This window comes from Periplaneta americana, chromosome 11 (genome assembly GCF_040183065.1).
Source record: "Periplaneta americana isolate PAMFEO1 chromosome 11, P.americana_PAMFEO1_priV1, whole genome shotgun sequence".
Classification (NCBI taxonomy): Eukaryota; Metazoa; Arthropoda; class Insecta; order Blattodea; family Blattidae; genus Periplaneta; species Periplaneta americana.
Genome location: NC_091127.1, coordinates 132,639,557 through 132,665,584, shown reverse-complemented (window position 1 = coordinate 132,665,584; position 26,028 = coordinate 132,639,557). Strand labels below are relative to the sequence as shown.

The following is a 26,028-nucleotide window of genomic DNA, read 5'->3' as shown; positions in this document are numbered from 1 at the left end:
GTTGATGTAACACAATTTTCTTCAGATTCCCAGATCATAAACAGATGTAGTTGTTGTCTCGAATTTGTTTACAAGATCGTACCCCTGTTTGAAGACTGCAGCTTAAGAAGTTAGTCTTGAATTACAGAATCGTTATTAATGTATTGTTCTGACGAATATCGAAAACTGTCATCAGCAACATCTGAACTCTGATCCACAGTCAAGGAACAGTATTCACAATAATTTATTACATAACTCAGATCCTTAAAAGAACGTCACTGCTCATTTCACTCACTCTCCTACTTATGGCCTAAAGACAAGAAGCATTTTCGAAATTTTGAGTTGTCTTATTGTCAACAAGAACTATAGCCATTTTGATCGCACAGCACTTCCTTAAATGCCTGTCTCTATGGGAGTCTTTGTGTTTGACTAAGTCTGAATGCCTCATATGAAGCTTCCAAACATACCACTTCATCTATATGCTGCTGATTTAAGAAAGGTACCGTATTCTTCTGTTTGGTCAGCATGGATCTTGTAAGCCTTTGAATTTGAAGGCTTTTGCATTGTAAAGAGTCATAATGTTCCCTTATCTTATATTCTGTAGAAAGAAAATAAGACATTATGGTTTGATTTGCTGTTCAATAAAAAATTAATTTTCTTTTCATTACCCATAGATTGGAATGTTTTCTTTTCTCCGGAAATTTTACGTTTGTTTCTATCTTCAATCTTATAAATACAAAAATCATACTAATAGGTCGTATGTATTTATCGTACAATTTTCATTAAGTTACCTGTCAGTAATTTTCAATGACTGCAGTTAAATTTATAAAACTATGAAATTTACACTAATTATAAATTAATCATTGGCTAAGAATGATACCTTGCATCTACAAAAGCAATATTATTGTCATGTTTACAAAATTAGAGAGTAACTAATATTAACACTATTCCCTCAATGGAGGGAAATCAAAACGAATGGCACATTAGACCATTTTTTATGAGAGAGCCCTGGTGACTTTCCACCACTGCCATCTTCTGGTAGTCTTAATGTTACATTTGTTCGGATCAAATTTCCGCACGTCTAAAGGACAAAACTGAAACTCTTTCAATCATTTATTATCATAATGCACTGCTCTCCTAATTTGACTGAGCATATTGGGAATTCAACCAATGGCTTTCCAAAAACACGTTAGGAAATATTTAATATAAAACAATTTTTTTCTCGAAAAGGAAGTAAAAACGAACAAAATTGTATGGAAATTTTTTGTTTGTAATATCTCAAAGAATACTCCCCTTGAAATTAATAACATAACTTACAGTTTACTCTGTACATATATACATACAGTCCACACCTGTGGAGTAATGGTCAGCGTGTCTGGCCGCGAAACCAGGTGGCCCGGGTTCGAATCCTGGTCGGGGCAAGTTACCTGGTTGAGGTTTTTTCCGGGGGTTTTCCCTCAACCCAATACGAGCAAATGCGGGGTAACTTTCGGTGCTGGACCCCGGACTCATTTCACCGGCATTATCACCATTTCATTCAGATGCTAAATAACCTAGATGTTGATACAGCGTCATAAAATAACCCAATAAAATAAAAATAAATAAATCTTAATAACACTTTACAATTTTCTGTGATCTAGCCCTGTTGATATGTAATGTCCCTTGGCAATCTGCACCATTCTAGTGAAATGTCACATTTTTTTAAATTTTGGCACTTAGCACCTTTCTACTGTTGAAGTATCCAAGTTACAGTTGGGTTGAGCCAAATAAATAAAATAAATAAATGAGTGAATGAGTAAATAAATAAATAAATAATTGGTAATCAGCCCAAGTGAGATTGTCAACATATGAGCACAGATTTGGAACAAAGACCATCTCCTTTTCCCTGAATTACACTTCTGGCCACTTTTATATTGTCTCAAAATACGCCTTATGACACTGTAGAAACATAACCCTTGCATTCAGAAAAGTCATAAGAATTTTCATTTGTATGTTTTGTCTTGTGAATTTCGACACATGCACAATTTATATTTCACTGTGTTCCATTTCTGATTTTGTAATGTGTTTTTTTACAACTGGTATGATTTACAGCTGCTTTATGGAACAAAAAAACATACATTTCTTTGCAGTGGTAATACATTATCTAGTACATTTGAGTATGTGATACGGAAACTTAACATTTGAAGTAGTGGGCTTGTTAGTTTTTTGCATGCTGTCTCTTATTATTTATTGACTTAGGCCTGTTACATTTTATTAGCTTTTCAATTTGTGTGTTGTACCTTAAATCTCCTTGTGTATATAATACTCTAATGAGGTTGCTAGAAATTGTCAATAATATTGTGAAATTAGTGTGGTGATTCTTGTGGACAGCTGCACTTGGAATCTGCTGCAGAACCTTCTCCTGTGGAGGAGAAGAAAGAAGTGGATTTCTTCGCAGAACATTCATCAATAAATGAGAATAATGATAATTTTACTGACGACATTGAAGATAATTTCAAGCCACTGCAACCACAGGTACGTTTAACAGAACTAAGATAGCTAACTTATTTGCTGTGTGTGCCACTCAAAAAGTGTTAATTGTAGGGTGATTAGATATATCCCCTTTCTTAGACCTTGGTTGAAGGTCTGTGCGCATTTCATGAAAGTCCTTCTTTGTAATTTTATCCTTAATTTGAAATAATGTTTTACCACCTCATTTTGAAAACTGTTCATTTTACATGCCAGCATCATAGTTGGTACACACATATAACTGGTAAATAAATAAATCTTCTTCTTCTTCTTGATGTAGGCCTAAAGACCTGTTAGTTCCAGGGAGTCTCTCCATCTTCTTTTAGGACGACCGGGACTCCTCTTGCCGACTGGTATGCTGTATCATACGATCTTCAGGCATCCTTCATACGTGTGCTGCCCATTGCGATCTTCGTGTTTCTACCCATTCACCTATTTCTTGTATTTGACATTGGTTCCTTATGTCCGCATTTTTTATTTTATCCAGTCTTGTTTTTCCCACAATTTTCCTTAATGTTTTCATTTCTACAGTATTTATCAATTGTTTTGATCTAGTGATTTCGGCTCTTGTTTCAGCACCATATGTTAAAATTGGCCGTACTGCTGTTTTCATCTCTAATTGTAGATATTTATTATTCCAGATGGTATCATTCAGGGATCCTGAGATTCGTGCTGCTTTCACTATCTGTTGATTAACTTCAGCTATTAGGTCTTTATGGCTTATCATAACACCGAGATATTGGAAGTGATTCACTTGTTCTACGACCTTATCATATAATTGCAATTTACATCTGATTGGTTCTTTAGAAACAGTTAATACTTTAGTTTTAAATAAATGAAAATGTTATTATTACGTTCCATTAGTTTCCTATTCCATTTTCACATTCTAGCTTTCACGCGTAGACAACTTAACTTATTGCTTGTGTGCTCTACATCTTTATTTCACCAACTCACCATCCACATGCGTCTTTCTTTTTTTTTTTTATTAATTTCAAAGGTCATAATGACATATATGCATTGGAAATGCGTGTATGCCATTGTACTCTAATGAAATTCTTGCAATAAGTTTCCATCTCTCAAGAAAGGAAGGAAGGAGTAAATTTAAAACAGAGTGCAAATTTGTGGAGTAGGTTAATAGTGGGGCACCCACTTTAAGGTGGTAGGTTGGTAAAACTGTGTAGTGGATGACGTAACACGAATGGAAATTACGTCAGTTGCAGTTGAAGACTTGAGGAAGAAGCACGTGTGTTCATTTCATCCCTGGCATACTCTGTGTTTAGGTAATGAGAGCTAGAAATGGAGCCTACATGTGTCTTGAGTTCTATGATGATTGAAGATCAAAGATCGTACATGAAGATAGTTTCTTTACTTGGAAAAAAAAACTCTTTTGTAATTTCAACTCTGGCTCAAAAGTCTCTAATCAAAGTTTCATTAATAGCTACAATTCAAAACATAAATGCTTGATCTTCAACGTCGAATTTTTGTTTCAGCAAGTTTGTAATGTTCAGGTATTTCTTCTTCCATTCAGCAGTCAAGCATGAGGGACCCAGCATACAGAAATTTTTCTCTTCAAATCATTTCTGAAAATACGGAATACTGAGGTTGGTGGAATTCTTGTAGCTTCTGAAAGTTCCTCATACATTACTCGATCTTCTTCAAGAGCATCGGCAACAGTTTTCACACTTGGTTCATTTGTTGATGTTTTTGGCCTTCCTGGTCTTATGACTGGCTAAGTTCACCAGGGACTGTACCTTTGCTGTATGGGGCACTCTAATTTTAAGCATATTATGAGTGCAGAAGATTGTGTCTTATAGACCGACAATTACAGTACTAAAAGTATTTCATCAGTTATTATTTTATATTAATTAATTATTACTCTTTTAGCTCTTCCCACGTTTTTTAAAAAAGCCCACACCTTCCCTTTCCATCTTCCTGAATCAATTTTACAATTCATTTTGGTTTTCCGATAAGTCAGTTACAAGATTACAATAATATATTTATTTAAATTTTCAATCATATGACTTATCATTCTATTACAAATTAACATTTGCTAATACATGTTAATTATGAAGAAATGTATTAGCAAATGTTAATTTGTAATATAATGATGTCATATGATTGAAAATTTAAGTAAATATATTATTGTAATTTCTGAACCAAGCTTAACCAAGGAGTGTAGATAAATTACGTTTTTGTTCTCAGCAGGTACCCACTACAGAGCTTCCAATTCTGAGAATTTAGCTATAGAAAAAAAAAATAGTGATTATCATGTTTGTAATGGGGAAGTTGCATTCATTTGAAATATGGAATTCTGTGCCACTGCATTGAATTGGTGTGCTGTTACAGGGTGCTGTAGGTTCAGATCCAGCCATGTCACTTACACGAGGACAGCCCAATGTGGAGGGAGCTTTGAACAATCAGCCAGAAGGAACCCAACAGGAACAACGTAAACCAACAATTGGGGGCAGGAAACCACAAACCAAGCGTGCAGGGGTGAGAGAAATCCCTTTTCATTTCTTGTGCAAGTAGATTTTTTCATGTTGAACTGACTTTCTCGCTCTCCCTCCCCTCCCCAAAAAAACAACACTGTGAAATATCAACACTATCAATATGAAAGTTCATTATAGGAATTTTTTTTACTCTTCCCGTACATTTCTCTGTCGAAAACAGTATTTTATTTTTCCTCATGAGGTATTTTCCTTGTTTTTTTTTATGACTTCCCCGCTATTTTCACTATGCATTGACTGTGTTGTGCACTACATTTCATCCTTCCAGCAATAAAGTTTATTTAATGATTTCCTTCTTAACCTTGGCCATGTCCATTGTTATTGTTTGCTGGAATTGTAATTGTTTAGACTCTTCAGTGAGTTTGATGTTGGATTTTGTCATGTAACATTCTTTTTATTCCAAAATATCAAGAAAGTTATATCATACCATGTTCATCCTCCTCCAGTCTTGACACTGAATTGCTGGCTATTGATGCTGCTCTTCAGTGTGTTACTCAAATTTCTGAAAAATCTGTTCGCATTCTTACTGACTCCAAGGGGGCTATATTTAATATAATTAAATATGTACGAAACCTATATGCACATAGAATTATTCCAATTCAGAAACAACTACGTAAACTAAAAGAACTCCAAAAGGAAATAACATTTCAATGGATATCTAGTCATTGTGGTATACTTGGAAACGAGAAAGTCGATAATATTGCAAAACAGGCAACATATTTGCAACCAGACCTCTTCAAGTGATATCCCTATCCAGTGCTTTTGCTTCAGTAAAGTCTCATTTTACAAACCTATGGATCAACAATTGGCTCTCTTCTGACAAAGGGAAAATTTTACAGTTTGTACAAAAGAAACCAAATGACCTGGAAATGTACAAAAACTTGCCCAGACATGTTCAAACATTTTTAACAAGAGCCAGAACAGGTCACATTGTCACTCAATTGTACCTACACCGATTTCACATTTCTGACAATCCTACTTGTCTGTGGTGTAATAATCATGATGAAGATCTAGAACACATTCTTATATACTGTCAATCCATAAACCACAAAAGAAGTAAATTAAAGTCATCAGTACCAGTTGCAGAAGACACAGCCCTGCAGTATATATTGACTACACCCCAACTCTGGCTACTAGCAACAGGCATCTATAATGAACACCCTCATTTCTCGTGAAAAACAACAACTGAATAAACTACAGTGGACTATAGTGGACTTTATGTTGTCGGCAAACAGCTGGATACATTAAGAAGATTGATTGATTCTTTTTAAATCCAAGAGAAGCTATAAGAACAATTTCTTTGATGAAATATGAACAAAGTATGCAAATATGATGTTTGGGTTCCTGATGTTAAAGATTTTACTGTTCAGAGAATATTCTAAGAGTGCAGAGAACGTAATACTTTCCTCTAGAAAGCCTAAGACAGGTATCAGAGTAGAAATACCCATAAGGGACTGTCATTATCTGTGACTAGTTTGATGGAATTGCCATGTGACAGCTGTAGAAGCACGAAATTATTTGGAAATGGCGATTGAAGTTCTGTGTCAGTGAGAGAACAATGAGAATTAGAAGACAGGAGGTGGCAGACCATAGCTCTGAAAGGCCAGGCGAGGAACTCTTGGTATATCAACATAGGCCAGCATGCCTTCACTTTGCTTGTCAGGTCAAGACAGGAGCATTGGTAGTGTGTTCTCTTCACTGATGTTGATATTTAGTCAAATACCACCTAATAAATTGTCCTACAAACAAAAAGATGAGAATGAGATATAGTAAATTTACATAAAAATGATATTGTTCAGAAATGAGAAATAAGAACGTATTATGGTACATGCCGCAGCTTATTATATAAAAATTCGTTTCTTTTTTTAATCTTAAGAATATCTCAATTTCAGAAAATAACATACAGTTAATTAGAAAATCGATCTCTTAAAAAAAAAATTGGGGGAAGGAAAATATAAAGGTCATATTTGTGATCTTGCGTCCTTGAAAATGACTTTGGAATGGGTGGAATAGCGTTTTGACTATGTCTCTCACTTGAAGGAACTTGGATAATTTTGAAAACGAATAAAAATTGAAAAGTGGACATAATCTAGAACACATGAGCTTAAATACGACATTGAAGTGAATTACGTCCTGCAAATCTTTCACACTTGTGCCACAAAGATTAAGTCGGACGAGGTGAATACATTAAGTGCACCCTTCAATTTGGAGAGAGCCAGATTCTTTTTTGAGAAAAGTTGGCCAATGCAAATTCCTCTTGGTGTTCATCCTGAAATTATTCGTCTTTGTTTTTTAAGGAAACAGCCAAAAAATGATAGAGATGAGTGATTTCTGAAACACAATCAATTAGCATTTTGTTGACTCTCTTAAAAATGTTCACTTATATCAACCTCAAGATAATTAGGTGACGAAACTCATTACTGTAATAAAAATTGATGAGTTACCAGAAGTGTCAATTACAATAATGAATTGTCAACTAACTGGGTATAGTCAATATCTGTGGTTCCTAGGCAAGAGGTGGCGAAAATGGGATTTTGTGGTATGTTGCGCATTCTGATGGTATCGTAATTGAAGGGTACACTGGAAAAACGAACAAGGTCACAATTCTGTTAAGGGTGATGTCGTTATCTAATTCACTGTATTACTACACATTTTAGTGTTATTTTTACCAAAAGTGCTAAAGGAGAATTAAAACCACGTATACACTCATCATTTCCTTCATTTCAAGTAGAAACACCAATAAATTTTGCAGTAATATATTGAAATAGATCATTATCTGACCCTTAATGGAAATGTGACATTGTTTGTTTTCCCGTGTACCCTTCAATTGTGGCAAAGGATGACATGCATATATCTATTATTTTTCTCTTTAACCTGTTGTTATGAAACATGATTCCTGTTCTTTTATATGAAACATGATATGGGAGTTCAAACTTTAAATGCTTGCTCCTGGAAATGACATCACATTTTGTCTTAGAGCCACAGATATGGAATATAGAATTTAGAATTGTGTGTTTGTTTCAGCTTGGCACTAAGAAGGGAGGATTGGGAGCACAGAAAGTAAAGACCAACTTTGCTGAAATTGAACGTGAGGCTGCATTGGCTGATCAGTTGAAGGTTCAAGCAGCTGAGGAGGCAAAGCTCATGGCCGAGAAATCTGCAGAAGAGGAACAGAAACAGGTAATAATTAAGTAATTATGAAAATAAGTTCTCTTCGTCACAATTACATGGCAGTTCTCAGTTACACATTGTACAAGTATTGGAGTTTTTCTTTTAGAATTCTATTTGTCGGGCATCTTATTGGTATAACATTCTTGGAGATCTTGTGTGATTTGTAGTAGTTACTTTCTCTTAATACTGTACTTCATGTAATGAGAAACCAAATTGTACAAGAGTCTTAATACCAAGTTCATAAATTTTTGGTTTACTTATGTTCTTCCATATTGCTTTTGAAAGTGTGTACTAATATACTAAACTTTGAATGGACAATACCAGTGTAGAAAAAATATAATATACACCAGCAGATTTTGCTGTAACTGTCAATAGTTGGGTAAATTTATCATCATCTTGCCATTGATACTTTGTTTGTTGGGATTTCCACTATTACAAAACAGAAACACTTTGCGACACCTCATAGTTGAATGGAGGGTTCGGATTTTGCTCGATATTTAACAAGTGTTGGTAAAATTGATGTTTCTGCGAATCAAGCCTGAATAACTGAAATGTATATTCACGCTATGATGTATGTAACTTTCGTAACTCATATTTTGAATTATGGCTTTATGCTGAATCAATCATGAAAGCCAGAAAATGAGTTGCTGCCAATGCTTCATTTTAATATTTTTCAAGTATCTTTGTTTTTATGTCATTAGCTCCGAAGAGGCCAATTGTGTAGTGATGCAACATTCAATCTAAAGTTATTAATAGAGAACCTAGAAACAGATCTGTTGTTTTTAGATTCGAGAAAGCTTTTGATAACCCAGTATTCTTTTCTTCTTTTTGTAATAAATGTAATCTAACCTCATTATTTACAATGTAATGCAAACCGCCATGGTGGCTCAGTGCTACACTGGGCTTATAAGCCAGGAGGCCTTGAGTGCAAATCCTGAATTTATAACTTATGTTGGGGAAGCCTGTGGTCAAGACAACACAGAGGTTTTCTCCAGGTACTCCGGTTCTTCTGTGACATCCCAACAATTCTCCATTATCATGATCATCATGCATTACGAGTATAATGTGAATCCACAGCCTGTGGTGTACGCTGGATACTCTTTGACGAACTAAGGCCCGGTTTTATAAATACGGTTAATCTAAAGATTATGTTAAACCTAACCATGAGTTTAACTCAACATGCCGTATTACAGAGTCTTGGTTAAGTTAAACCGTAGCGGAATATGATTGGTAATACTGCTAGGAAAGAAAAGAAGAACATCACAACTGTTTAATTACATTATTGATTTAAAATAGCCGACGCTCTTGGAGAATCTTCATTAAGAAACATCTTTATTCTTCGATATCAGAGAAAGTATCATAAAAAAAACCTAAAGAGGACCAATACCGCGTACTTCAGTATGCTTTTCAGACTTAAACTCAAATAGTTTCTTAACGCTGGCTACCACCGTTCTACTCCCAAACACAATGCAGCCAAACTACACATTGCATGACCATCTGCGACATTACTCCATACAGAATCAACTGAGCAATGAAGTAATAATATTAGAGCGTATTTTATGTGTTGTCTAGAATATTTATGAAACAGAATTCAGTCAAACAATAAAATTATTTTTATGAGTCTAGTAAAATCAGGTAATATTATTAGTGTGTTTATAAATCAGGCCACATAGTAAATCTTACCAGGAGATTGTCTGCCACACACAGTACAATGCACAATAGGTTTATAGTAGATTTATGGACACCTTCGAAATCTTCCATCGTTTTCAGTATGCCTACTACCAAAGCAAAAAATAGCGCAGCGCAACTGGTAACAGATGCAGAGATTCAACAGAATGTTTTCAAAAATAAAAAAGAAATCATTTATCTTTTCAAATCCTTAAGTTCAAAGCCTAAAACACATATTTTTGCACTTTCTCATTTTTCTGTTGCATGTTGTATCCGAGTTTCAATTTTTCGAAACAAAGTTAGGACTATAAGCCTAATTCTGAAGGTTAGGACTGTCTGCTTCGAAAACCTCAATCTGTTTTAAAACTTATGTTCATTTATGTACTTTTAAAGTGGTGCACTCTATTTCGAAAAATTCTTGACCGTCGTGGTTGTTCAGTAATATTGATCACTCATAAGTTCTTGGAAAACATCTGCAATATCCATGTGTATTGTGACAACTGCCATCTTGCACTGTTGAACCTTGAGCTGCAGTTTAAACGGCAGAGAACTGCCGATCAAGTTAAACTCAAGTTAACTCAAGATTAACTGGTAGTTGAGGTTTATAATACGAAGCAGAACGAAAAACTTCAGTTTAAACTGAACGTAAGGTTTAAACGGCGTTTATAATACCGGCCCTAAGTGGTCTATGTTTTCCGGCTGTAGTGACATTTATGAGCATGCTTGTAGACTCAAGACAAATAATGGAAAGCTAAGGGCCCTGCCATTGAGGGGGAAGGGGAAGGTAATGCATTATTATCTTAGAAAGTTGTGCTTAAATTTATGTCAAGCTTAATGTTAAACTTGCTACTGTATTCTGTGTTAATAGACTGTAAGCATTGAGTTGGTACCTTTTTTATAATTTGACAGATTGCATCAATGCGCCTGGCATATCAGGATCTGAGCTTGCAGCAGAAGAAGGAAGAAGAGAAGCTGAAGCAGGTGGATCCGATGAAGGCCCAGCAGATTGAGAGACTGGGGATGGGTTTTGCATCACGAACGTAAGTTCCATTGTTTATATCCATTCCTACTATAATGTTCTTCTTCAAAACGCTGCTGAAAATTCTGTAAAGTCTGGTAGTCATCATTCTAGCGTACAAATCTATTGTGTTGTCTTAACAATGTCTCCACTAAGAAATGAAATTCATTATTACCATACTAGCTGAATCTAGAAAGATTTTAGTCAGGGTGACTATACATCCCATTTTTGCTGGGACAGTCCTAATTTTTTTACGTTGTCCCGCCCATCCCATTGTTTTGTCCTGTTTTCCAAACGTTTTTGCAAATTGAAGAATTATATATTACAACATTTTGATGGTATACGGCATTGTAAAGTTTAATGACCTTGTACGTATGTAAATTCATTGAGAAGAACGAAGAAATGAGTTGTTCTAGCTCCATCATTTCTATTCTTACTCCTATTGGTTTTGCCTGTCACTTCTCCAATCCCCTTCACACACGCCAATTTGTAAAATATTGGCTCTTTGCTATCTCTTCCGGTAGCTGTGTCATTCTCTGATTCTGCATTGGTAGCATGATAATGTTGCAAGCATCCCACGTTTGCAAGCAACCTAGTGATTGTTAACGTTAGTAACCACCGGCGTGGCTCAGTCGGTTAAAGTGCTTGCCTGCTGATCTGAAGTTGCGTTCGGGCGCAGGTTCGATCCCCGCTTGGGCTGATTACCTGGTTGGGTTTTTTCCGAGGTTTTCCCCAACTGTAAGGTGAATGCCAGGTAATCTGTGGCGAATACTCGGCCTCATCTCGCCAAATACCATCTTGCTATCACCAATCTCGTCGACGTTAAATAACCTCGTAGTTGATACAACGTCGTTAAATAACAAAAAAAAAATTGTTAATGTTAGTGAGTTATTTTAAAAGTTTGAAAACATTCTCCCAACCTCTGAGTGTCGGATTACCATCTTCACAAAAATGAACAATAAAAATATGTCTTTATATCTCCTATCAAAAGTAGTACAAGTTTTTTGTGTTTACCGGGCATTTCAGTAGCTGTTAAAAGACTATTTTCTATAAAGAACAGTGCCTGAACCTCTGAAAAGTCTCAGTTAAATGTTTCTACTCTCAGATCCATGTTGATAATTAGAACAAAATTTAATCACAAGTGTTATGAATTGTATGAGTTCTTACGAAGAAAACAAACAAGCACTAAAAGATTGGCAGTTCTGAAAAGTACTTCTGGAGCAAAACTGGAAATGAGTACAGACAGACTTATCTGTATAATTTTGTGAAAGTTTAATGGAGTTGTTAAGTCAGAAATTTTATATAGGTTAATTCCTTTTATTGAGTAAAATAAATAATAATATAAATGAAGATGGCAAAAAAGTGACTTAAATGTTGAAATATGTTATAATTCATAACTAACTTCTAATGTTTAGGAGTTTCTATTTGAGATAAACAGGAAACTTGTTGGGTGATGAAGAGTTGGTCAGTAATTTTTGTGCCATAAAACTTTGACATCAAATACCTTGTTTTACTTCCCTTTTGAAGAAAGTCATGCTGAAGACTTTCATCACTTGTTAAAAATCTATTGAACTTTGGATCCACTGGCATGTCTGGTAATTACTAGACTACCAAAGACTGTGTTAAATCATAACTATGATATGTGGCTGACTGTTACAGAGGTGTGAGTCATTCTGCACTAAGTGATATGAAGACAATTGAGCAAGAGAGTCCAAGCAAAGTGGCCAGCAGTTCTGCAAAATCAGTATTTGATCGGGATGCAGAACCTGATGGGTTTTTTGACGACTTCCTCTTCTCTTCACCTTCACCAGGATTTGGCATGTGAGTTTCTGCATCTATGTATGGGAGAGAATACTGATTTACTTCCCCACATAGGCTCAGAGTTTGCAGTAATGGTGTGCCACTGCAGCTTTCCTTACCTTGCTTGTAGCAACACCATATGCATGCTCTTAATGATAGCATGACAGTGAAACCTGTTTCTTTAATTGATCAGAATGACTTCTTGAAAAAAAAATTCTCATTTAACACAATGGAAAGATGTTACAACCTAGAAATAAAGTTGGTCTTGGCAGTAGTTGTTTATATGTGCATGGTTAACAGATCCCATTGTGAAAATAAATAATTAAATGTCAAATCTCATGTTCCATGGGTCATTCTGACAGTAATGAAATTATATTGATGCACTGTATAGGATTTGTTTAGTTGTAGACACACAAACCAACATTTTTCAATAAGTTTATATGCATGTATGTCCCAAGACATTGAAAATGAATATATTAATATTTTGCACATTAGTGAAAATTTATTTATATGTCAGAATATCTTAGTTGGGTGAAATAGAAGTATTTATAAGTTAGGTTTACTTTTGCTTATTGTAGGCGTTATTATAGCATAGTTTTTATTTATAGTCCTAGGTTTATTGCATATATTTCTTTATAATTAGAAGTGAATTTGCGTTTATTTTATTTTATTTTATTTTTTATTGCTGTAATTATTGTATTATTGTATATTATATATCACTGCCACTGGGTGTATATTCAGTTGTAGTGTTAATAAATACATACATGGTTTTTATAGCACTTAAAACCTTGGGAATTTGAATGACCTTAACTAGAAAGTGTTTGTTGTAATTGCAACTGAGCATACTATTATAACAGTGTTAGTATGTGTTTATTTCCAAAGTTTGTCATTATTCTTATAATCTGTGTTTGGCAGTACTTTTTGTTTTCTGCAGCCAGGAAGTGTTGAGTTGTTTTTCAACAGTGCATAAATCTAAATTGGATTTTTTCTATCTTTTATCTTTATACAGTATTCATTAATATGTATGAAACAACTGTGGAATTAATGTATTGACTTTGACGGAGAAAAACTGTTCTTAACAGGGAAAGGATTTATATGTAAATACATATTTACTTCTAAAGCTAATATAATTTATATTTTGCATTATCTTTATGTTTCACAATGTGTAGGGTTGAAAAATCCTACTTTTATTTTCCATATTTTTCCATATTTTAGAGTTTAGTACATATTTTCGTTAATTTCCATATATTTTCCATATTTCATATAAAACAGTCCATATTATATTAGGTTTAACAATAAAACAAAACAAAATTCCATTAACTTTTAAAAATACATTTCAACAATAGAGATTTAAACACATGTTCAGTAATCCCTTTAACATCAGAGTTATTTGAAAATTAGCAGTCCTATCAACAATGGGAAAGTAAGTTACAAAACTGTATTAATTTAATTTAAAATTTTTAACAGACTTCAGTTGTGCAGCTCAACAGTTAAATGCCAGTCAGAGTACACATAGGTTCAGTTTTGTAAATCATACTATAAAGACGGTAAATATGCCAAAAGTACGTCATTCAGTCAATTTAAAATCAAAACTAACAAGTTACATTTCAGAATTTAAAGAAGATGGTTTATCAACTGACAATAAAATATTATTTTGTAATTTGTGTCAGTGTGCAGTATCATCTACACAAAAGTTCCTGGTGCAACAACACATTACAACTAGTAAACATCAGGCCAACAAACAACTAAATTCCAAGCAGAGACAATTGTTTTTAACACAACCAACAACATCGAATGTAAGATCTGAGTTTAACATCGACCTGTGCCGTTCTCTCATCTCTGCTGATATTCCTCTCTACAAACTAAAGAATAAGGTCTTCAGGGAATTCCTTGAAAAATATACTCAACATACAATCCCGGATGAGTCAACACTTAGGAAGACGTATGCTCCATCCATCTACGATGAGACAATACAGAAGATAAGAGATGAAATTAAAGATAGTTCAATTTGGGTTTCCATTGATGAGACTCCCGACAAAGAAGGTAGACTTGTTGGTAATGTAGTTATCGGTTTGTTAAGTGAACAATATTCTGAACGAATTCTTTTACATTGTGATGTTCTAGAAAAGTGCAATAACAAAACTATAGTTAAACTGTTCAACGAAGCTATGGGTATCCTGTGGCCAAAGGGTATTATGTACGATAATGTGTTATTCTTTATTAGCGATGCTGCCCCTTATATGGTCAAAGCTGGACAAGCATTATCTGTTGTATATCCTAAATTGACTCATTTTACTTGTGTGGCGCATGCATTTCATCGTGTGGCAGAAGTGGTCAGAGACAATTTCCCTAAAGTAGATTTGTTGATTTCATCAGTGAAAAAAGTATTTCTCAAAGCTCCCAGTAGAGTTAACGTGTTGAAAGAAATGTACCCTGAAATTCCATTGCCACCAAAGCCAATTTTAACTAGATGGGGTACATGGCTAGAAGCAGTTGAATATTATGCCGAACATATAGACTCTATTAACAATGTTCTCCTTGCATTGGACTCTGAAGATGCAGTCTCAATTGATACTGCGAAAACAGTTACCTGTGACATAAGTGTGAAGAATGACTTAGCTCACATTCAGCATACATTTTCATGCATCATAAAAACGCTCAAAAGTCTCCAAAATAGGCACCTTTCACTATCTGAAAGTTTTGAAATTATAAATAGTACTGTGGAACAACTGAATCGTGGTAGAGGTAAAGTTGCAGATGCAGTAAGAGCTAAGGTGGACACTGTACTTTCAAAAAACCCTGGATATGAAGAACTACAAAAGGTTGTTGCTGTGATGAGTGGTGAATCAACAGTGAAGATTAACTTGGACTTATCCCCAGCAGACATTGTGAAATTGAATTATGTACCAGTTACTTCTTGTGACGTCGAACGCTCTTTTAGTCAGTATAAATCTATCCTCAGAGACAATAGAAGAAGATTCACTTTTCAGCACTTGAAAGAAATGTTTGTAACCTATTGTTATGGTAACAGACAATAAAAATTGTGTTTTGTTGAAACTACATTGGAAGATAAGGTACGTCCATTATATTTTTTGTTTAGTTTGATTAAAATGTACCAATATTTAACGTACATAGTCATTTTTTTATAATTTTAAGTCCATATTTAATTCCATATTTTGGTAAAAATCCATATTTAATTCCATATTTTGGTAAAAATAACTACATATATATTTACATATTTCATATATTTTTAGTCCATATAAATCCGTTCCCTGGTTCTTAATATTGCAGTATTATAATATCAATAAGATAGTCGGCCTTGGTGGCGCAGTCTGTAGAGTGCTTATGTGCCTGAGGTCGCGGATTCGATCCTGGCCCAGGTCGATGGGATTTAAGTGTGCTTAGCCTTGGTAGTTGCGAGTGTCGTTAAATAAAACATATTTTTATTTAATTTAATTTTTTTTTTTTTCAATAATATAGTGAGTGTTTCTAGAATTTGCAAAGTATAAAAGCAATCGATCTCTCCAGGAATTGCTAATGCATTGTAAATGTCAAAAGATGATATTAGAAAGAAATAAAGAAAAAAAAAATTAATAAATCATGCAGACACATGTGCAAAGTTCTTGCAAAATTGCTCATTCACTTTACTGTAATTCTTGAAAGAGATGTGAACTCCACATTCTTTTCTGTTTCACTCAGAAAGTTTTTGCTGTAGCTGAGCATACTACTGTAACAATGTTCCACGCTCTGTTCTTTGCTTTATAATTAAAGCACCTGATAATTAAGCTGCTGCTTGCATTTCATTATTTGAGAATATTTTTATGTATGAGCTATTCCATCTCAAATCGACCGAAATATAGAGAAAATTGACCTTGCAATTTCTGAATACAGTGAAACTTTTTTTGTACTAGAGAACTGTTATATAATGCTTTGTGCAAAGTTTGAGGCATCAGAACTTCATAGTGTTTAAATTAAAAATATTTAAATTTATCGTATTTTCATAAAATTAGCAACTTTAAACTGTTGTAGCTCCGAAACTCTTTCACTCAATGATCAAAATCATGGTTTATTTTGATGCTGAGAAATTGAAGTTTATATTGACATATAAACAGATTTTCTTACTTTTTATGGATGGAGAAATTTAGATTTTTCCTCATTAAGACGCCTTTGTCTAGGAAAAAATATTTTAAAAATATATAGTTAGATTCCGCATTGAAAGTACAAATAAACACATATTTTTTACCGATGGTATGTTGGTAAGAAAGTATTGAAAATATCAAATAAAGAAAATAAATAGTCCGCGCGTGAACTAACCAGCTGACTGTGAGACGGGAGCTAGCCGAGACAGTAAGGCCAGGAGACAAACACGTGATGTTTCGTCTAGTAGCGCATAGCTGGGCTAGCTTTATCACAAGTTTTCATAAATACAGGAGTAAAATGACGCCCAACGCTCGCTTATCTTCAGCTCTCAGCCAGTGCATGCGGTACTGCACCGTTCAAGTCCAGGCGTGTGAAAATAATCTATTTAATACCCTCGAAACTTATTGTCATACCACTAAGAAAACAATGCCAAATCCCTCATAATAATGCAAGATTTTTTCTCAATATTTTTTTACATTTTTACAAATTGGCAAAAAGCCTAAAAGTAAGTAAAATCAGATTATCTGTCTCTCTGTGTACAATAAAAATAAGGATTACTTCTTAACATAACCTACCAAATGTCAGCTTCAAAATGAGCTCCCATTCAATGTTCTGCAAAATGGTTCCAGACTTCTGAGCGCTGAAAGAGGCTTGTTTTTATAAAATACGTTAAATTTGTCGCTCAACAATACGAAAACCGTTTGACTTTCGATAGTATATTTTTGAAAATGCACTCTCCTCAACACCTTGTATAAATAGGGAAAAAATTAGAGTATAAAAAAAATTCGAGGTTTTTTACTGATCGATTTCATATGGAATAGCCCGTATATGTATGAACATGATCACAAAATACATTGAAGAATCAATACAGGTATGCGAAGTTGCAGCTAAACTTCAGCTGCAAAAATAGTGCCTTGTGTATGAAAGACTCTTTGGTTGTGCAGCACGAAAAGTTTTACACTGTATGTTACTTTTGGCTCATGTGTGAGCATGACACTCAACTTTTGCAACTGCAGTAGATCTGCGCAGCTAAAGCAATGATTTGGGACTGAACCTTAACTTATTTTGATTATTAACACAACTACTCAGATAGAATTGTGTTTCATTTTGGAAAGATATTTAAGTAGACAGATTGTCGATGACACCCATTACAGTTCATTCTTGCTTTGCTTTCTACAGCAAGATTGCTGAATGAGTATCTCACAAAAGTTCGTTCTAAACTGCTCTTCATTTTATTAATCTGATTATATCACTGAAAGATTATTATCTAAAGTTTGAATATTGGAAATTTGATTGTAGTAGATACAGATAATTTGTCAGTAAATTACTGGAATGCTAAATATTAACGTAGGTACATTAATGCCATTTTACTTGTCTGACCAATAATAATGTATAAAAAAAAAAAGAAGGTATCCCCGTAACATGCCATGAAGGCACCTTGGGGGGGCATGGAGGTAGAGCCCCATGCTTTCCATGACCTCGGCACTAGAATGAGGTAGTGTGGTCGGCACCACGCTCTGACCACCTTTTACCCCCGGGAAAGACCCGGTACTCAATTTTATAGGAGGCTGAGTGAACCTTGGAGCCGTTCTGAAAGTTTGGCAACGAGAAAAAATCCTGTCACCACCTGGGATCGAACCCCGAACTTTCCAGTCCTTAGCCAGCTGCTCTACCAACTGAGCTACCCGGCCGCCCCAATAATAATGTATACTTATATAAACCGTGCTTCTGCTGTTTGGCAGGTACAAAAATAGTCCAAGTGAGAATAAGAGTTTAGAAGCAATGTTTCTGGATGGCAACACAAGTCGAGATAGATATGGCTCTAGCAAAGGTTGGGGTTCATTTGAACCAGAGAGTAGACAACCGTCATCAAGCAGTTACACATCTGATGATCGACCGACCCCCAGAAGGGAGCCTGTGTCTGCTGTTCCTTCCAGTGTTGGAAATGAAGCACAGAAGAAGTTTGGAAGTGCCAAAGCCATCTCGTCAGAGCAGTACTTTGGGGACTCGACAGACAACAGTGTAAGTTGTCATTAGCAGTAGGATCTTTATTATTAAGTTGGATACACATAAAAGTGTAGATCTGATCTGGAGTGAAACGAATTTTCTTGATTATTCGAAGATGATCATTATTGTATTTGGATTATTTGGATATGGTTGATGGTGAGCGTGAAGTTTCATTATTGGAAAGAGAATTCTTATGAAGAATTAGGTGACAGAAAATTTCGGAAGGGATTTCGTTAATCAAAATCTACCGTAACACTGTGCATTAAATGGATCATTTGAAATAACCAAAAAAAACAGTCCTATTTCTTCTATGGATCGACTACTTATAATATGATTCTATGTAACTGATATTTTCAGTATTTTAGGAGGGAACACTTGAGTATCTCTTTTCCTGTGTTGCAGAGAGAGGTTATGGGTGCATCTTAGGATATTGCACAGTTCCCTGGGTTGTACACACATTCTTACTAATCTTCTTGAACCGTTTCCTTTATGGATATTCCATCTTTATTGATATAATGCAATTAAATCTAGTAAATTCATATTGGGATATAATCATTTTCGCATTTTATTTTTCTATTTTGTAAGATTTTAGCCTAACAAGACTGAAAAACAAAAAAATGCAACTCACAAACATAACAGGACCCAAATCCAAACAAAAGCAACGCGAAAATATAGGATATGTTCATTTCGATGTAGAACAGAGTAAGCACAGTCGTTTCTAGACTTTGACTATTATCTTTGCAGAGATATGGATGCTTTCCTTGTAGAAACAGTGTACCATCACAGTCTTTACCATAGTTAAATGAGGTCAGCTAACCATGTTTAAGTAACTGGTGATTAAGAATGGTTAACAGAAATTAACATTTTAACTATGGTTACTGTTTAACTGTGATTTCGTAACCTGTTGTTGATGCACATCACCATTATTGATGAAATAACAAAACTATTTGGGAAAAATGTTATTTATTTTTAAAAGGGAGACAATAAAACATGTAATATTGTGTATGATGGCCTGGTACAGGTGTGTCATGCGGAAAAATACGTGTTGGGTAAGAAAGAAAAGAAGGGAGAATGCATTCATTCACTAGCTAATGCATCCATCAAGCATTATCCCAATCAAAATTAAGTTTAAACTTAAAATTACGTAGGATTTTAAAGTGTTTGTTCTCCCTCTCGGTCATTGTAGCTGATACCTTTTGTGGCATAATGAATCACGTTTATAGATTATATGCCAAGTCTGTGCTTTTGATTCACAGAGCCTATACTCCAGGTTTTTCCATCATAAACTCCTGTCATGTACATTTATTTTCTGTAGGTGTATTGTTCCATCAGAAAGACCATCAAGATCTTCTTGACAGTTATAAGATTAAGGTTAAATCCAGAGAAATCGCAAGCAATCGTAATGGGACATAATCGTCTACGTAGCACTCTTGATAGTAGTACTATGCCACATGTAATATTGAATGGGATTATTGTTAAATACAGTGAAACAGTTAAAAATCTTGGCATTTTTATAGATAGTGATCTAAATTGGAACACTCGAGTAACACACACTTGCAAAAAATTATTTTCTCAACTTCACTCCTTGTTTCATATGAAGGAATTTCTACGATTTAGTCTAAAAGCAATCTTATTCAGATGCTTGTAATGCCCCATTTTGATTATTGCGATTCCTTGCTAACTAATGTAAGTTCACTCTTAACTGAGAGACCGCGTGTTCGTAATGTGTGCATACGATTCATCTGCAATAGTCGTAAATTTGATTCCCTCCAGTTACTTTCATCGGTGCATCTGAAGGAATGAAGAACAATACATTCACTGTCTCATGTATTTAGAATCATGCATACTCTACTCCGAATTATCTGTTATCACGCTTTCAATTTATTACAACTCTTCGAAACCGACATCAAGCACCTCTTTCTATCCCTCATCAAAGAACATCTTTATACTCATCCTCCTATACTGTAGAAATACCTTGCCTCTGGAATTCGTTACCTAATGACGTCAGGGACTGCTGGACTTTATCACAATTCAAAATTAAATTGGAGAATTTTGTCTTATTTAATGCTTTTTAGGTATTGCTAGAAGTGTTGATTTGTGTTTTTTTACTCTGGATTAAAATTGCAAGTTTCTTGTTTATGTTAGTTAATTAGTTAAGATACAATTAATTACGTACTTAATCACTCATTTAAAATTTGTGTGACTGCAACCTATGTATATTTTTGTGTGACTTTATTTTGTTTATAGTATATGTTTTTTTTTTTTTTTTGTTTTATTTCTATTATTGTATTTCTGGTGATGTGGAAGAGAAGGCCTGATGGCCTTAACTGCACCAGAATAAATAAATAAATAAATGAATAAGATACACAAAATTATGCTGGATTTCTGCACAGTGATACCAAGTTTTTTTAACTTTTAATTTATTCTAGTTTCAGTATTTTTATTTTACTGATTGTAAGTACTTGACTGTTCGTCATGCACCCATATGAAGTCAGTTGTGTAGAAGTATAGTTTCAGTATAAACATACCCTAAAATGTGCATTTCTACTGAAACCTGAAAACTGGTTTTATTAGATGTGAAAATAAAAATGGTACACAAGCCATTAAATTTTTTTAACATTTACAGTGGGAACGGAAAGCAAACCTGTCAAGGTTTGAGGGATCGTCAAGTATCTCGTCTGCAGAATACTTTGGAACTGGTAGCAGCCACAACAGTGGTGGTGGTGCTGGTGGTGGTGGTAGCCATCTGAGTGCTCCAGACCTAGAAGACGTGAAGGAGAGCGTGAGACAGGGCGTTACCAAGGTGGCCGGAAAGCTGAGCTCAATAGCAAACGGAGTTATGTCCTCTATACAGGTAAATCGTGCACAGAAGACAACTGCTGTAAAATATACGACACTCACTCCTAAAGTAAAAGATTTTCTTCTTGAAATACCTCGTAGTCTGTAATTTTGCATCATTCGTGGTAGTGTAGTAGTTACCACACTGACTCTTGAATCTGTGGTTCGCAGGTTCAGTTCCTACTGATGACAGATTTTTAAAAGGTGATACGATTTTTAGCATGGCTTCATTCCAGGAGGAAAGTACAACTGTTGGTTCTGTGTCGTGTATTTTTGGCTCTAGAATATGCCATTAGGAAAATTCAGGTTAACACAGAGGGTTTGGAATTGAACGGGTTACGTCAGCTTCTTGTCTATGCAGATGACGTGAATATGTTAGGAGAAAATCCACAAACAATTAGGGAAAACGCGGAAATTCTTGTTGAAGCAAGTAGAGCGATAGGGTTGGAAGTAAATCCCGAAAAGACTAAGTATATGATTATGTCTCGTGACCAGAATATTGTACGAAATGGAACTGTAAAAATTGGAGATTTATCCTTCGAAGAGGTGGAAAAATTCAAATATCTTGGAGCAACAGTAACAAATCTAAATGACACTCGGGAGGAAATTAAACGCAGAATAAATATGGGAAATGCCTGTTATTATTCGGTTGAGAAGCTTTTGTCATCTAGTCTTCTGTCAAAAAGTCTGAAAGTTAGAATTTATAAAACAGTTATATTACCAGTTGTTCTGTATGGTTGTGAAACTTGGACTCTCACTTTGAGAGAGGAACAGAGATTAAGGGTGTTTGAGAATAAGGTTCTTAGGAAAATATTTGGGGCTAAGAGGGATGAAGTTACAGGAGAATGGAGAAAGTTACACAACGCAGAGCTGCACGCATTGTATACCTCACCTGACATAATTAGGAACATAAAATCCAGACGTTTGAGATGGGCAGGACATGTAGCACGTATGGGCGAATCCAGAAATGCATATAGAGTGTTAGTTGGGAGGCCAGAGGGAAAAAGACCTTTGGGGAGGCCGAGACATAGATGGGAGGATAATATTAAAATGGATTTGAGGGAAGTAGGATATGATGGTAGAGACTGGATTAATCTTGCTCAGGATAGGGACCAATGGCGGGCTTATGTGAGGGCGGCAATGATTAAAAGCCAGTAAGTAAATAAGTATCTCATAAGAGCTCCAGGAAAAATTTGTTATCCGTTTCTTGTCCATGTTTAATTTCGATACTAAATAATGTCTGCAGTTGAATAGCAGCAGCAGAAAATATGTTTGTTAGAGATGGGATAAACTGTTCTTTTTAAGAAACGAAACTGTTCCAAAATAACAGTTTCATAAGAATATGTTTACAACATCAGTGCCAACTGTTTCAACCTCTCATCTGCTTCGGGAACATGTTTCAAGGCCCTTGAATCGTTTTTAAATCACATGTTCAGTGTATTATGACAACGAAAGATAGTTTTCATAGGTTACTGTTAAGGGTACAGTAAATAACTCAAAATAAATCGATTTTAGTAAAAATAACGCATATAACCCTAGGAGAGTTTAATAACGATGACATTAGCCGATGATATTTTTCGCGGTATTTTAATAATTAACACTATGTCAGGGCACCTTGAACATATTCATCAATGGGCAGCTAATAATTAGGAGATTTATTACGGAATTTGATTCTTACAATTAAATTGCGCGATCCTACATAGGCTACTGTTGCACGAAGGCCGTGTGGAAAGTGGATATTATATCTACTTTCGATTCGAGGTCAATGATAGCTCTACACAGTGAAACAGTTAAAAATCTTGGCATTTTTATGGATAGTGATCTAAATTGGAACACTCGAGTAACACACACTTGCAAAAAATTATTTTCTCAACTTCACTCCTTGTTTCATATGAAGGAATTTCTACGATTTAGTCTAAAATCAATCTTATTCAGATGCTTGTAATGCCCCATTTTGATTATTGCGATTCCTTGCTAACTAATGTAAGTTCACTCTTAGCTGAGAGACCGCGTGTTCATAATGTGTGCATCCAATTCATCTGCAATAGTCGTAAATTTGATTCCCTCCAGTTACTTTCATCGGTGCATCTGAAGGAACAAAGAACAATACATTCACTGTCTCTTGTATTTAGAATCATGCATACTCTACTCCGAATTATCTGTTATCGCGCTTTCAATTTATTACAACTCTTCGAAACCGACATCAAGCACTTCTTTCTATCCCTCATCAAAGAACATCTTTATACTCATCCTCCTATACTGTAGAAATACCTCGCCTCTGGAATTCGTTATCTAATGACGTCAGGGACTGCTGGACTTTATCACAATTCAAAATTAAATTGGAAAATTTTGTCTTATTTAATGCTTTTTAGGTATTGCTAGAAGTTTCAATTGCGAAACAGTTTCAAATAAACTGTTCCAGCTTTTTTTTTACCCATCTCTAATGTATATATACATATACAGGCTATACTGGGATGCATAATGCTTTCAGTGTAGATTGGTTTAAATCCAGGGTGCACCACGTTGAGGTGATCTACTTCACCCCCCAAATACGGTAACAAAAAAAGATAAGCAAAAGATTTTCTTTCTTAAAAAGACTAGCAAGGTGTACAGTGGTGGCAAAAAAAAAACCGGACCGACCCTTGTAGCTGATTTCAGAACCTTGTTCAATCCAAAGCACGATAGACTGGTAACTAAGACTTCTGTTGTTCGAATCCTGCCTGGGAAGGAAACTTTTTTTGTTCCTTATTCAAATTTATTCCCAATACTTTTCGATTGCTGGTAAAATTCATGTTCTGGGAATAATAAGTTAATTAAGTAGTAAAATATCGCTGCAATCGAAAAGTATTGGAAATAAATTTGAATAAGGAACAAAAAGAAGTTTGCTTCCCAGTCAGGATTCGAACCACGAAAGTCTTAGTTACCAGTCTATCGTGGTCTGGAGTGAACAAGGCTCTGAAATCAGCTACAAGGGTCGGTCCGGTTTTTTTTGCCACTACTTTACAGTATTGGCCCGAAAATAAGCTGCCCCCAGATATAAGCTCCACCTTTAATATTCAAGGGGGAAAAAGAATATAAGTTTTATGCATGAATATAAGTCGCACCAAGATTAAGGAACTTTTAATTTTGAGGTGGTAAAACTCTGTATGCTAAAAGGCATAAGTGTGTACACAGTAATTAAGAAGTTGGGAGTTTCAAATTTTTATGCGAGGTGGATTGTGAAACAGCAGACAAGTATTACATGGCAACTGGTACTGACATATTCACTTCTCTCTGATATGTCCATCGATGTGTTACTGTCAAGATTATCGCTGTTTACTATATTCAAAGACTGCATTTGCAGAAGTAATGTTACAATTGAAATCCACTAAGAATCGAACTCTGCTGATTGACAAACGACAATTACTGCATCCTTTAAAACATACATTTTTGGAATATGTATGATAAGAACTTTCTTGTGTTAAATTTTAACATACCTTGTTAACATGTTTCGATCTATTTTCGGTTATCTTCGGAACTGGTCGTTGTTGGTCTTGGCGCCTCTTGTTTCCTGTGTGGGTGTGTTCGTAGTGTAGAGTCAAAGAGTGTATGTGTTTTGAAATTGAGTTGCGTGTTGAAATCCATAAATTTTCTAGACATCACAATAACAAAAGTAGACAACAAACACACATTCAAAGTATACAGAAAACCCACAACAACAACACACATACACAACACATCCAACCACCCCACACAACACAAACAAGCTGCATTCCGAACAATGGTACACAGACTACTCAACATACCAATGAACCAACAGGATTACAACGAAGAACTAAACACAATCAAATACATAGCACAAGAAAACGGATACAACCCCAACATAATAGACAACATAATACGTAAGATAAAACAAAACCACAAAAAAACAGAAGAATACAACACAAACACAAGAACACAAAAAATACATCACACTAACATACGAAAACAAAAACACACATAAAATTGCAACCTCATTCAAGAAATTAAACTACAACAATGCATACAGAACAAATAACACTCTACAAAAACATCTCAACACACAAACAACACAAACAAACAAATACAACCTCACAGGCGTATACAAACTCAAATTGTAACACCTGCAACAACTTCTACATAGGACAGACAGGCAGATCATTTCAAACACGTTACAAAGAACATATCACAGCCATAACAAAATTACAAAACACCTCCACATATGCAGAACACATAACAAATGTCAACCACACCTACAGAGACATCAACACGGACATGGAAATACTGCACATCCAACCAAAAAGCCAGAAACTCAACACACTAGAACAATATGAAATATACAGACACACGAAAACACACCCCAACGATATTCTCAACACACAACTCAATTTCAAA

The 26,028-nt window shown here is 35.0% G+C and overlaps 1 protein-coding gene across 2 annotated transcripts in view; it reads left to right on the top strand.

Moving 5' to 3' along the window:
• The window catches only part of ArfGAP3 (ADP-ribosylation factor GTPase activating protein 3), a 50,139-nt gene that overhangs the window by 12,378 nt on the left and 11,733 nt on the right, over nt 1-26,028 (top strand). For both annotated transcript variants that reach the window (XM_069840041.1, XM_069840040.1), the window contains 7 exons: nt 2,350-2,493; nt 4,834-4,980; nt 8,019-8,174; nt 10,743-10,873; nt 12,511-12,672; nt 18,534-18,813; nt 21,425-21,652. In XM_069840041.1, the coding sequence (XP_069696142.1) occupies nt 2,350-2,493; nt 4,834-4,980; nt 8,019-8,174; nt 10,743-10,873; nt 12,511-12,672; nt 18,534-18,813; nt 21,425-21,652 (1,248 nt within the window). The remainder of the gene's footprint in view (nt 1-2,349; nt 2,494-4,833; nt 4,981-8,018; nt 8,175-10,742; nt 10,874-12,510; nt 12,673-18,533; nt 18,814-21,424; nt 21,653-26,028) is intronic.